Genomic DNA, 12,988 nt, shown 5'->3' on the forward strand with positions numbered 1-12,988 from the left:
AAGCTAATTAAAAAATTTTAAGTGGGAATTATTTGTGAAAAGAAAGGCTAATAAAAAAAATGTTAAGTGCCTCTGTGTTCACATATGAAAAACTGCTCTAATTGAATTGTGGATATATATGAAGCAACTACATGCATGTAAAAACTTGAAGCAATATAATTATAATTTACAGAAAATTTTGGCAAATTTTAAATGCTGTTTATAATACAATGCAACAAACACTTGAAGCAAGTATCCTCACTTTTGCAACTTTCAATACTGTCTTCATATATGGTTTTTGCTCAATATGCATTCCAAACTACGGTAATACTAGCTTTCAATTGCATTTATTGTTAAAATGCTCATTTAAATTCTGACAAATATGATGTGATTCATAGATTTTCATGCAGGAAAACGTTTAAAAGACTTATAAGTCCATTGGTATTTTTAGATGTGCTAGTCTGCATGTTAATATTATTAATAAATATATAGATTACAATCAACGATCAACATATTGAATAGTTTACAATGTAAATATTAGATTATTTACGTTTGGTTTTAGATTAACATGAAACAAAACACAAATTGCATAAAGAAATAAAGTAAAACAACAGTTTAAAAGAAATAACTAACATGCAAATTTGACTTTCCTTACACACCTTCCATGTACATGTGTATGTATTTGTTGATACATGTACTGTAAAATCACATATTTTCATGGGATAAATTTTTTTTGTGGTTTGAGCAAAAAGTCTTGGTTCGTGGAGATTTGATTGGATAAAGAATTGTTAAGTAGTTATTTATGTAACATTCTACATTTCATGGTGTACATGAATTCCTAGGTTTCTTAATACCCTGAGAACAACGAAAATTAAAGCCCAGGCCTTCGAAAATTTGTGATTTCACAGTTTAGATGTATACATCAACATTTACAGTTTTGAATGAATGAACATTTTTCATTAAAGATGGAGTGTTATTACATGTCCATTTGGCAACCTTGACATCATGTTTTAAATTAAAATTTCTGTAAAAATGTAAACATAATAAGGATTTTTTTCCCTTACAAAAATAAAAACAAACAAACAAAAACAAAAATCTTGCATGAAATTTTTATGAAAATACATAAAATTTTCATTTACATAAATATTAAATTGATTTATAATAGAATGTACTGATTTTTTTCAACATAAAAAAATTCAAATGTTGTTGCCATACATTCAAATAATTCTGTTCATAATTTAAAATGATGTCATTCCTAATAAATTTATATTTTGTTCTACCTTCGAAAAATTAACGTTATTGAAAAAATTGGAATGTAAAAATTATCTTTGATTTTCAAAAGAATTCAGAAAAATGTTTTATGATACATAAAACTGACAGAGACTGTAAAGAACTAAATACTGTAGACATACTTTTATCCACACGGCCATAATTCCACGGAATCTCTTTTTATGTTCAAATTGCTGGTAGAAAGTTATGAGGATATCTTAAAGACACTCCTTATATGTGTAATAAGTTTAATGAGAAAAATTTTTCGTCAAATTTCCACTGAAAATTTGTGACTGTGTACATAGTTAATACAAATATCCATTGATGCAATTTAAAAAATGAACTAGAAATACTTCTAAGATTTTTTTCTTTCTTTCTTTACGGTAATAAAGGAAATAACATGACAAGTAAATACAATGTACTATAAATTTGTTTCTTTTTTATGGACCCTTTAACAATGTTTATGATAACTGTCCTAAAATTATATACATGTACATAAATAAACCTTGATTTAAAATCAAGTAACATTTGGTTACTGGCAGAATATTTTGTCATCAATCAATTTAAAAAAATTAACAACTTAAACTCTGCTAATTACCACAAAAGAAATCTATTTATAAGCTTATAAGCTTAAAAGGTTATTTCTTTTGGTATTCATTGTAACACATCAATACGTAGCAAGATGCCATCTAACTAAATAAATAAGTTTTGGCAATAAGCAAGATGCACCAGTGAAATCAAAGTAGAACGTTTTGAAACCTTACAATGATAAAAGGTTCAAGTCACTCAAATTTCTACCATTAAGTTATTATCATCTTAAAGTAGAAAACTTCAAAACAGAAGTAGGTCTTGTCCTTCTTTTCTGCTCTGGTTCTTAAAAAAGAAACAGAAAACAGTATATAATTATGTTTTGTTCTTCTTCTCTGCTGGTTCTTGTGCATCCTGGTCCTGGCCCCATGTTCTGCCCTCACCCTCTGATCGCCCTGGCCCCCTGCCTTTTCTCCCCTTACTATCTGACCTGCCTTGCCCCCCTAGCTATCTGACCTGGCCCTCCGTTTTATTGTGGGGGTCCGGCTGCCTGAAGGAGAGTCCACCATCAGAAAGCTCTCCTCCACACTCTTCTTACAGTACATATAGAACAGCTCTGCCGACTTAAGTAGGATCTCATCCAGGTTTATCTTCAAACTGTTAACAAAAATATTGGATTAATTTTACTGTGATATACTTCTTTTGTATTTGAAAATTCTGACAATTTCAGACAATAGATTTATCTATTTAGTGAATAAATCTGGGAAAAAAAATTTGAAACATTTGTTTTTTATAATTATTCAATACAAGCATTTTTTTTCTCTTACTTAACATGCTGAATTAGCATGTATGCTTGTTTAAAACAAATTCATACTGCAAATGCAAAGCCCAATAAGCATATGAAAAGCCTACAACTAACATTTTCAAGACGCTTTCTCATTTTTTTGGTTTCTTTTATAGATAACTAACTAGTTCAACACTTGGGAATACTCTCTCATTCCATTACCCTTCTTTTTTCCTGATTTTGATAAAATTATATCTCCCCAAGCCCTCACCATTTCCTTTTTTTTTTTTTTAACAGTTACTGCATTTTGTTATCAAATACCCAATAAGATCCTGTTCTTTATCTGTAACCCCATTTTACTCCAACTTCCTCTTTAAGAGAAGCGACTGTTTCAGAACCTTTCTGTCCTTATCTATAATTAAATGCATTGTACAAGGTGAATGTCTACGTTAGATTCCTTATTTTTCGAGAGTACTTATTATCGCAAATAGGCTCTTCCACGTCAAATCGCGAAAAAAAAATTTGCGAATGGACGGTTGGTCTAGAGATTTTATTTGAATTCCAGATATTTAGATTAAAAATAACGGCTAGTAATTTTATTTTTTTGCATGTAGTGCTTCTCGTGAAATTATGCAATAATTAATTCCATGTGTATATTTAGGAATTTACAGTATTCATAACACCTCTATCCTTTACCTACTGTACAAGGTGTCAATTCAGAACACCTCTACTGTTTACCTTTTGAACAATATGTCCATTCAGAACACCTCCATGTTTTACCTGTTTATTACAGAATACACAGCGGCCGTGTCTGTACACTCCATTAGTTCTGGCCTACATTCCTGGAGTAAGGCGACACACATGAAGAGGTCAAAGGTGTACTGAAACTCTACATCAGATGGAAGTGAAGATCTGGACACACCACCTTAAATGTTAAAAAATCCTCATTCAAAAGAAAGTTTATCAATATCACAGTTTAAATATTCGCAAAGATTTAGATTAAAAATAACAAAACTTTAAAAAGTTTTGGTTCTTATTTAGGTTTTTCATAATGAAAGACCATGTGAATATCTAGAGTATTGTATGTGAAGGTTTCTTCAGAATAGCAGATTAAATGAAGAACTTAAAGTAAAATAAGCCTGACTATTGACTATTGTCTGAGACAAAAAATGACATTATCAGGACTACTGTATACAGGGAAATTTTCGCGTTCTTTTATTTCAGCCCCTTTAACTCTTGTCACAAGTGGGCGAATTTAAAATGGGGGGAATTCAAAGGACACAGTATAAATTCTTAAACAGAACTGGGACTGGGCGAATTTAAAATGAGACAAATTTGTAAGCAAGTGTAAAAGGGCGAAAATAACACGGGGCGAAAATAACCCAGTATACAGTAATTCTTTATTACACTGAAGCTAAACCTTGAACTCTGACCTTGACTTTCAAATTCTCTCTTGAGTTCCAGTCTTCGAGTTTTCTCTGCCTCCATTGATGTGAGCTCCAGATGATGGCTGCTCAGTATCTCAAAACATCTCAGGGACTCCATAAAGCTGAACTCGCGCTTAAACCCCAGCAACAGCCATCTACAATAAGTATAGGAAAAATTGTCAGTCATTTTTCACATAATATAGTGCTGCAGAATTCTAGAGATTGAATTGCAGTTTACATAAAGATTATCTTTCTAGTATGCATTTTTAATAGTATTTTACTTGGATTGTGGTCATTAGTTTATTATTTGTTTTTATTCATAGCAATTGATGTTTTTTTCTCCATAATCTACATTTTAACAATTTATGGATTTTATTTTGGTATCTTGGTTTATCAGTCTGACATCACTTGCATTGGTGCTTATCAATGATAGAAGCAAGCCTCCCCCCCCCCAGCACACAGAAAAGATTTTTCTCAGGTTTCCAAAAGCAATATATCTTTGAGGCTGGCTTATATGTAATTTATGTGTGTATTGCCCTGCACCTGAAATGTCTTATACCATCTCAGCTATGAATTGTAACTTAATACACTCTTATAACGTTTTTACCTGTGGCAGAAGAGCAGGTCCCCAAGATCATTAGCCTTCAGATGCTCTAATAAAGCAGGATCCATCTCCTGTAGCAGTAATACAACCAACTCTACAACAGACCAATCAAAAGTCCTGAATAAATATAGCATTTTAAAATTGACCAATCACAAATGCTCTAACAGAGCAGGATCCATCTTCTGTAGGAGTAATATGAGCAACTCTACAACAGACCAATCACACGTCAAGAATAAATATAGCATTTAATATTGATCAATCACAGATATTATTGAAATGTACATTATAGTATAAATTCAGAGTGTATTAACTGACATGAAATTGACATGTCATGAAATTTTGCTATTACATGTATACATATTGCATACACTCAGTGACATCTTAAAACTTAAATATTTGCAAGTCAGATTTAAAATTAATTTGAAGTATCACCATATGTATTTAGTTACTGAAATTTATTAGTCCCCCCTTTACACACACAAAATGTAATAAAATTGTACTGTAAACTATCAAAATAGTGGCAACCCAGTTACAGACATTTCCCCCTCCTCCTTTGTAAACTTCCCTATAGCAACAGAGTATAGTTTACCTATTTTGCTGACCATTCCTTCTTCTGTAAACTCATGCTGAATTTTCTGTAGGTAATTTGTAAAGCACCAATAGGCCTCCACCTAAAATAGTACAAATGAAAGTACACTTATATTCTGGCAACTATATCATTGCATTTCAAGTACTTTATTTATACTATCAATTTCAAATGTCACAGCTTTTCCCAGGCCTCTACAATACTTAAATCTTATGTATGACATTTTTTTCTTCGACAGGTATTTTTTTCTTCAAATAAAAATCTTTCTATAACAGATAAGAACTTGTAAACGTACTAATTACATGTTTAATTGCATTCATTATATGACATAAAAAGGCCTAGTTTTCTTCTGACAGATCGAACAAAAATCTTGATCCTGCGGAATTATAACCCCATCAAAAAAAGTAAATCGACAGAATTCAAAGAAATTAGAAGGGATTCAGATGTTGTGCAAGATGACAAAAGAGCCGTTGAAAGTAAAATAAATGTTACAAACCTCGGAGTCAAAGACGACCAGAAACTGAGCCAGAATATCGTTCATCCCCTGAGCGTACCCGATTTGTGGATGGAAGGCCACAAAGGTCAATAGGATATTGCGTAATACTGTCAAGTTTGGATTCATTGTTCCTCTGTTACAGTAATCAAAGGAAAAAGTGAATACAAATAAATATCAAATAAATATCAAAAAGCTACATTTTACAATCTCTCAACATGCTCAATATCATAAGACCTTTTTTCCCTTCAGAATCCTAGTAAGATGGTTATTTTATATTTGAAATAATTTATAATGAAAACATTGTATAGGTTGAATTCTCTGTGTTAAATGCTTGAAACTGCCTTTATACCACTTGCTTTTATTTTGTTATGGAATAGCCATAAAGGGAAATCAATTTGAATCATTTTTGCATTAATTCTGAAATTTGAATCAATTCTTCCACTTTATTGAAATACTGACTTGATTTATACATCTATATGCAGGAATTAAATGAAATGAATTTTTCCTTATGATAAAATACAGACTTGAAGTTATTCTACTAAGTCCCTCTCAGTATGAGGTAATTCAGTTTTTAAAAAAAATATAAATGTGGGCATACTTTGAACAAATTCAAAATATTTTATATGATGGCCTTAATTTTAAAATTGTACCATCTACTGGTTTACTGACTTGAAGTATACCAGGAATCTATTTGTCCATGGGAATTGAATTACTGTAAAAGCACAAATATTCAAGGGGGATTTAATTTCATTTATTTCATTGTTAACAATTATCAACGAAATTAAATCCCACATGAAATTTTTATATGACCATGATGACTATATATGGAATAGGTTTACTTTCAAAACAACGAAATTACATGCTTACAAAACTATTTATGATGACAAATAAATGATATTTTATCCCCACGAAAACTTGTGCTTCTACAGTAAATAAGTAATTTTTCTGTTTAACTGAAATACTGACTTGAAGTATTCTAAGTCTCTATCGGTCCGTGGGACGTCTTTGTCAATAACACGGAGATGGTCCAACAAATTCTTCACACTTATCTTCTGTCTATTCACATATACCTACAAAATACAGTAGGGTGGATAAATTTTCAATAAACATGACAAAATTAAAAAATTGTGTTATTTCTGTTCATTATCATCTTCGCTACTAGCCAAGGGTTTTCCGTCCACTCTGCTACCCATAATGGGGAGCGGAGTGGACCGAAAACCCTTGGCCAGCGAAGATGGTGCATTACCACGGCGGTATATAATCATGGTCTAGACACATAGCATTGAAGGGGTGGGGGCCCAGGGTAAGGGGGTAATAAATTTAGTACTGAAAAAGTTGGATTTTGGTAAGTTGAATATCTTTGCTCTGCTCCCAAACCCCTTTCAAAATGATGTTATGTCCCTGAATTTGACCCTATACTGTCTGCTGTATCCCCATGAAATAGGTATCTACCAAAAGCTCACTGTTCTAAAAATTTTTTGACCAATTTACTTACAAAAATAAGTTACATGTACATGATAAATATATTTCAAAATTGTGCTTATAAACTTAAATAGCAGTGATTTCTGAGCATATAAGAATTAAGTAGTCTAGCTTTTTCAATAAAAATCTTCGGAAAGCAGCAAATAATAAATAAGTGCCTATCTTTCTATCTACATGATCTAGAGCAGGTTAAAAAAAATCTACAAATTTCAGATTACATTGAACATGTTGAAAAAAAATTGAGAATTATCTTTCAGAAAGAAACAATACCATTTATAAATCTAAGATTCTTAGAAATACAAACAATTGTTCCAGATTCCAGCTAGCCTACATGATCATGAAGATAAACCAATCTAGTAATAATTACCTATAGTTTTATACTAAACATGCTCATTATTATATGACAAAGACTTTCTTGTCAAAATAATGCCCAATTCCCATAATGTTAAAAATGAAACATTGCATGCATTGTTCACGCAGTATCACGCGCAAGCAAGAACGTCTTTCTTAAGAAAACAGAATAAAGGATGCAAACATACTGTCTTTACACTTTATCAACTTTATCAACCGTTCAGTGGTTTTGTTTTATTAGGCAAAGATGTATTAATTAACAGTTCATGATTTGTTCATTGTGTGATGCTTTCTTTGAGGTATGTTATCTAATGAGACTAAAATTGCTGGTTTAAGTGGTTTATACTAAAATTATAAATTGGAAACATGCAGGCTCAATTAGCATGATTAAAATCATATAATTTAAAGAGTTTCCTTTATAAATTAAGGAAATGCTTAATATATTAACAACTTCTTTTGAACACAATAAAATGTACTTGAAAAAAAAAGGAAGTGATGGTGCATACACAATTTTAATCATATCTGTTATGTTTGAAATTTTTTGTTAAGTTAAAAGTATAAAACTTCTCAAGAGGGGCAATATATTAATTGAAGTACACATGAGTGTATAGGCATTGTGTTCTTTATAACATGACTGTACAATTAATTAAACATAGGTAATCAGAGATTACAGAGCTCACCTCAACGAATGTTGTCTTTAAATAAGGCAAAGTCACACAATTAACCAACAAAAAATGTACATTCCAAAAATGAAAATATCTAAGCAATTTTGATCTGATACTTTGAAGTAGACCAACATAAAAAATTGAAAGTAGTTCTTCTTCATGAAAATGTAATTCAGCATCTAAAGCAAATTTGAGTTTTCATCTCTTGATGCAACATTTGTGCAAGTTTGGTTTATACAATGTTATAAAAGCCTTAAAGTTTTTTGGTAAAAGACCTGCAACCATAACTTTAACCTGGTCTATTATCTGAAAAATATATATGTCGAATTCAGCATCCGAAGCAAGCCCGGTAGTATCCATCCTTAGATGTATTGTCCATGCAAGTTTGCACATTATAAGGCTCATAGTTAATTGGAAATGAAACATACATCAAAAACTAACATTTTCTATCATCCACAAAATGTAGGTCAGATTCAGCATCCGAAGCAAGCCTGGTAGTATGCATCCTAAGATGTATCATCCATGCAAGATTGGTCATTAAAGAACTCATAGTTACTTGGAAATGAAACCTGCACCAAAAACTTTTACTTGTTCACTCAACCGGAAAATGTAGGTCAGATTCAGCATCCGAAGCAAGCCCGGTAGTGTGCATCCTTAGATTTATCATCCATGCAAGTTTGGTCAACATAGGGCTTAAAGTTACTTGCAAATGAAACCTGCTCCAAACACTTTAACCTGTTCACTCAACTGGAAAATGTAGGTCAGATTCAGCATCCGAAGCAAGCCCGGTAGTATCCATCCTTAGATGTATCATCCATGCAAGTTTGGTCAACATAGGGCTTATTAAGTTACTTGGAAATGAAACCTGCACCAAAAACTTTAACCTGTTCACTCAACCGGAAAATGTAGGTCAGATTCAGCATCCGAAGCAAGCCCGGTAGTATCCATCCTTAGATGTATCATCCATGCAAGTTTGGTCAACATAGGACTTACAGATACTTGGAAATGAAACCTGCACCAAAAACTTTAACCTGTTCACTCAACCGGAAAATGTAGGTCAGATTCAGCATCCGAAGCAAGCCTGATTGTATCCATCCTTAGATGTATTATCCATGCAAGTTTGGTCAACATAGGACTTACAGATACTTGGAAATGAAACCTGCACCAAATAACTTTAACCTGTTCGCTCTACCGGAAAAAGTAGGTCAGATTCAGCATCCGAAGCAAGCCCGGTAGTATGCATCCTTAGATGTATCATCCATGCAAGTTTGGTTAACATAGGGCTTATAGTTACTTGGAAATGAAACCTACACCAAAAACTGCACCAAAAATGTTAACCTGCTCCAAAAACATTAACCTGGTCATTCCTTTGCTAAAATTGCAGCATCTGAAACTTTGACTGGTACAATGAAACACACTAGAACCATCTTCCATGCATGTCTAATCAATATAGGACATAGAAGTACTTAAAAAGAAAACTGCTCCAAAAAACTTAACCTTAACCCGGGACGCCGACGCCGACGCCGAGGGTATTACATAAGCTCCCCCAACTTCGTTGAGGTGAGCTAAAAATCATATCAAATGTATCTTAAATATTTCATTAATTAAGCAAATTAAAAAAAACACTTAACCATTATAACCATCACAACTATTTTCATACAATAATTTTTTTAATGAATTTTCTTCAGGACACACTACCTATCTGAACAAAAAATTCACTCAAAAGAAGCATAAAAAATCCAAAATAACATTACAAATTGCAAATACACTGACTGTATACCTGAGCCTGAATTTTCATAAAGTCGATTTTCTGTTGCATCTCGGGAGACGACACGTCAATGTCGAAATTTCTGGACAGGACCTTGAAGTCGGGTTTCTCTGCCTTAAATTTCCCGTCCATTAACATCTTCTCCATCATCTCAAACTCTGAGATATGATCCCCAGGGCTATGGTCAGGGCTCCTAATCGTGTTATTCTGATCCTCGATTTGGTACCTGGCCACCAGCCCCTGTTGTAACAGTGTAGCCCCAGGGTGGGCATTCAGAACCAACATGGTCTTCCAGCGCGACTTCATTTCATGATACTTCATGATGTAGTCTAAAAGTAATTCTTCACGCTCCCTTGATGTAGAAGTACAGGGGTAGAGACCAAAGAGAAACTGCCAGGCTTTTTTCCGGAGGTCTGGTTCCACTCCACCCATGAATATGCATTTCCTGAAAGCATGTTCGTCTACGAGTCTACCGTCTTGGTCAAAGAGTTTCTCAAATATCTCGCGAGATAACGGATCACCTCTTCTCTTGACTGGAGTTGGGAGTGACTCGTTATCATCAAAGGGGATGGCTTTAGAGTTCACTCTGAGAAAATGTGGTTTTTTGGCAGTATAGGAACCTAGCCTCCCTCTGGTTTCATTGTCTGAACACAAGCATTCTGATTGGTCCCCTTCGTTCTCACTTTCTTGTGACGAGGAAGGTGATTGGTTTTTTGAATTATGGTTTTGGCATGAGCAAGATGATTGGTTACAAGAACATGAAGAAGATGATGCACTGTCTTGCTTTGATATTTCAGACTTCTTTGATGTTGGCACATTACTCGGTTGACTAGAATGTTCACATTTTTCACAACTTTCTTTTGAGATACTGTTTGTGGTTTTTTGACTAGAGATATTAACGGAGCTTAGGTTTGACGTGGCACAGTTGACACAGTTTTCAGGTTGGGGCCCCTGGGTGGGGTCTTTGGTTTTGTTCTCTGTTTCTGGGAAGTCTATGAATTCAAAGGAGTCATCAACACTGCATGGCCTGAAAATGGAAAATATCATTTTTTTTAAATTTCATTTTTTAAAGTCTTTGCAATGAGCAACTCAAAAGGCTAGTCTCTGAACACTTTGACCTCTTACAACATCTCATCAAAGAGAAATTTTGAACTGTGCTGTCTGTGCATATGATCATGATGTTATTGTACCAAACCCTACATATGTACAGAATAAAGTGTCTTACAAAATAATAGTGAGCGCAGCGTCAGCTCAATAGACTAAAGTGTAAGAACGCCAGGGCTCTCACACCACTTTTTGGGACTGGGGCCGGGGCCATTCATATTGGGAAAATTATCATCATTTTGGGAAAATTGGATAACCAAAATTCTTTAAAAAAAATCCTCAAATTTTGCTTTTCTAGCATTTTGTCATCAATTTAACTCTGGTTTTGAATAAACAGTTAAACAGAACAAACATGGGTACGTAGGCTATTTATAAAAGTACATTAGCTTTGTCATTACTATCTTTGAGTGTTGATAATTGCGGTTATAAGTCTTTCTGAGTGACAGTCGCTAGTCAAGTAGTCACGAATTTCCTCGATCACATGGACAACTTTGCTTACCAATTGAATACAGCGCGAGACTGAACATGCCGAAGCTTGGGTATGTAAATGTTTCTAGGTGCAGCTTACTAATGTTTAAATGAAATGTCTATTTTTGAAACCCATACGATGTTTTTTGTTGAAACTACATGACAAGATACTCTGCTCTCATAGTTAGTACATATTTTTGTAAAAACAATTACCTGGTTCCCCGAACCAGTTTACGAATGCATTTGGCGCGAACTATCAAAATAGTAGTACAGTTTCACTTTCATTTGCAAGTGTGTTTCGTTTGGGTTTTTTGCGATTAAGTTTCAGGGACTTTTATTTTTTAATTAATATTTTGCTATGGAAATTGGGAAATTTACACCTTTCTTTTGGGAAAAAAGATACCTTTTTAGCATTGGGAACGAGGCCGAATATCGGCCCCAGATATAGAGAATCGAGAGCCCTGAACACTTACAGAGGCATGAAATATCTATACAAATGTCAAGCAAATTTTTGTGTGAAACCTTCTCAGAATTCCTTTGCTATTAGGATTCCATGTGATAATGGCAAATAAATAAATAACATAAAAAAATAAAAGGCTTTCAGTTTTTAGAAATCTTAGAAGCAACAAGAAAATACTCTATATATGTCTTTTGTCAAAAATTGCATAAGGCTTATAGTTTCAACCAGATGCTCAGCTGTCTCCGTTAACTATGACGAACATCCGATACATCGTGTGATGTCTGCACAGCTAGTCGAGGTGTCTCCTGCGACTTGATGTTGCTGATCAATGTTTCAAGTGTGTTTTTGACGGTAAAACTGCGCTTGCCCCAATGGTCACACCGTAAAATATTTTATTTTTCAACACCCAGACCCTGTGTTTTATGTCAAATGTTAGAATGGTTCATGACTTGATCATGTAGTAATGTTTAACATCTCCTGTATAATATTCAAAATAATTGGACTTTTTCAATTAATTTTCTCAATAACAATATTAAATGACTACCTCTCAAATGTAACCCATATGGCGCTCAGAACATTTTAACCCAACCACTGACTAAACAATGACAGGCACCTCCAGTAGTTTCAATTACTGAAATGTTGGACATGACAAGAATAAAGTAATTTGCATAAACAACACGACCAACTTCAATCAGCTGTTCGTAATGTACATTGCAAACGTTTTGACCTCACTTACACACATTCATTGATTAAAAAGAATCAAATGTAAGTGTTTAATGTGTCTCATTTATCATCCAAGGTTCGGAGAAAATGATCTTTACCTTTGAACTAGATCCATCTTCTTTTCCCGTTCACCAACGGTGCCTTCTTCTGTCATCTTTCGTCATAAATACGGAGACACACCCAAGGAGCAATTTCATTGGATAAAAATAACTTCCCGTACACTGAACTATCTACTAGTAATTTGTTGATGTGAAAAAGTATCCCAGTTCTGTTAAAAAGCCTAAAATTTAAACT

At 33.6% G+C, this 12,988-nt stretch overlaps 1 protein-coding gene across 1 annotated transcript; it reads right to left on the reverse strand.

The window, feature by feature from the left end:
• Nucleotides 1-1,919: 1,919 nt before the first annotated feature.
• On the reverse strand, nucleotides 1,920-12,861 carry LOC134272309 (uncharacterized). The gene is made up of 9 exons (XM_062754557.1): nucleotides 12,793-12,861; nucleotides 9,952-10,966; nucleotides 6,640-6,743; nucleotides 5,674-5,806; nucleotides 5,181-5,262; nucleotides 4,595-4,685; nucleotides 3,994-4,142; nucleotides 3,341-3,485; nucleotides 1,920-2,433 (listed from the first exon to the last, which is right to left on the reverse strand). Exons 1-9 carry the CDS (start codon nucleotides 12,846-12,848, stop codon nucleotides 2,280-2,282), a joined length of 1,929 nt encoding a protein of 642 aa, XP_062610541.1. The 5' UTR covers nucleotides 12,849-12,861; the 3' UTR covers nucleotides 1,920-2,279.
• Between the last annotated feature and the right edge of the window lie 127 nt (nucleotides 12,862-12,988).

This window comes from Saccostrea cucullata, unplaced genomic scaffold (genome assembly GCF_032062105.1).
Source record: "Saccostrea cucullata isolate Sc308-1 unplaced genomic scaffold, CSIRO_AGI_Scuc_v1 ctg2139, whole genome shotgun sequence".
Lineage (NCBI taxonomy): Eukaryota > Metazoa > Mollusca > Bivalvia > Ostreida > Ostreidae > Saccostrea > Saccostrea cuccullata.

Coding starts and splice junctions, on each gene's coding strand:
- LOC134272309 (XM_062754557.1), bottom strand. CDS start 12,848: ATGACAGAAGAAGGCACCGTTGGTGAACGGGAAAAGAAGATGGATCTA. Junction 5,263..5,673: donor TGGTCGTCTTTGACTCCGAG/GTTTGTAACATT, acceptor GTACTATTTTAG/GTGGAGGCCTATTGGTGCTT. Junction 4,686..5,180: donor AGGAATGGTCAGCAAAATAG/GTAAACTATACT, acceptor GGTCTGTTGTAG/AGTTGGTTGTATTACTGCTA.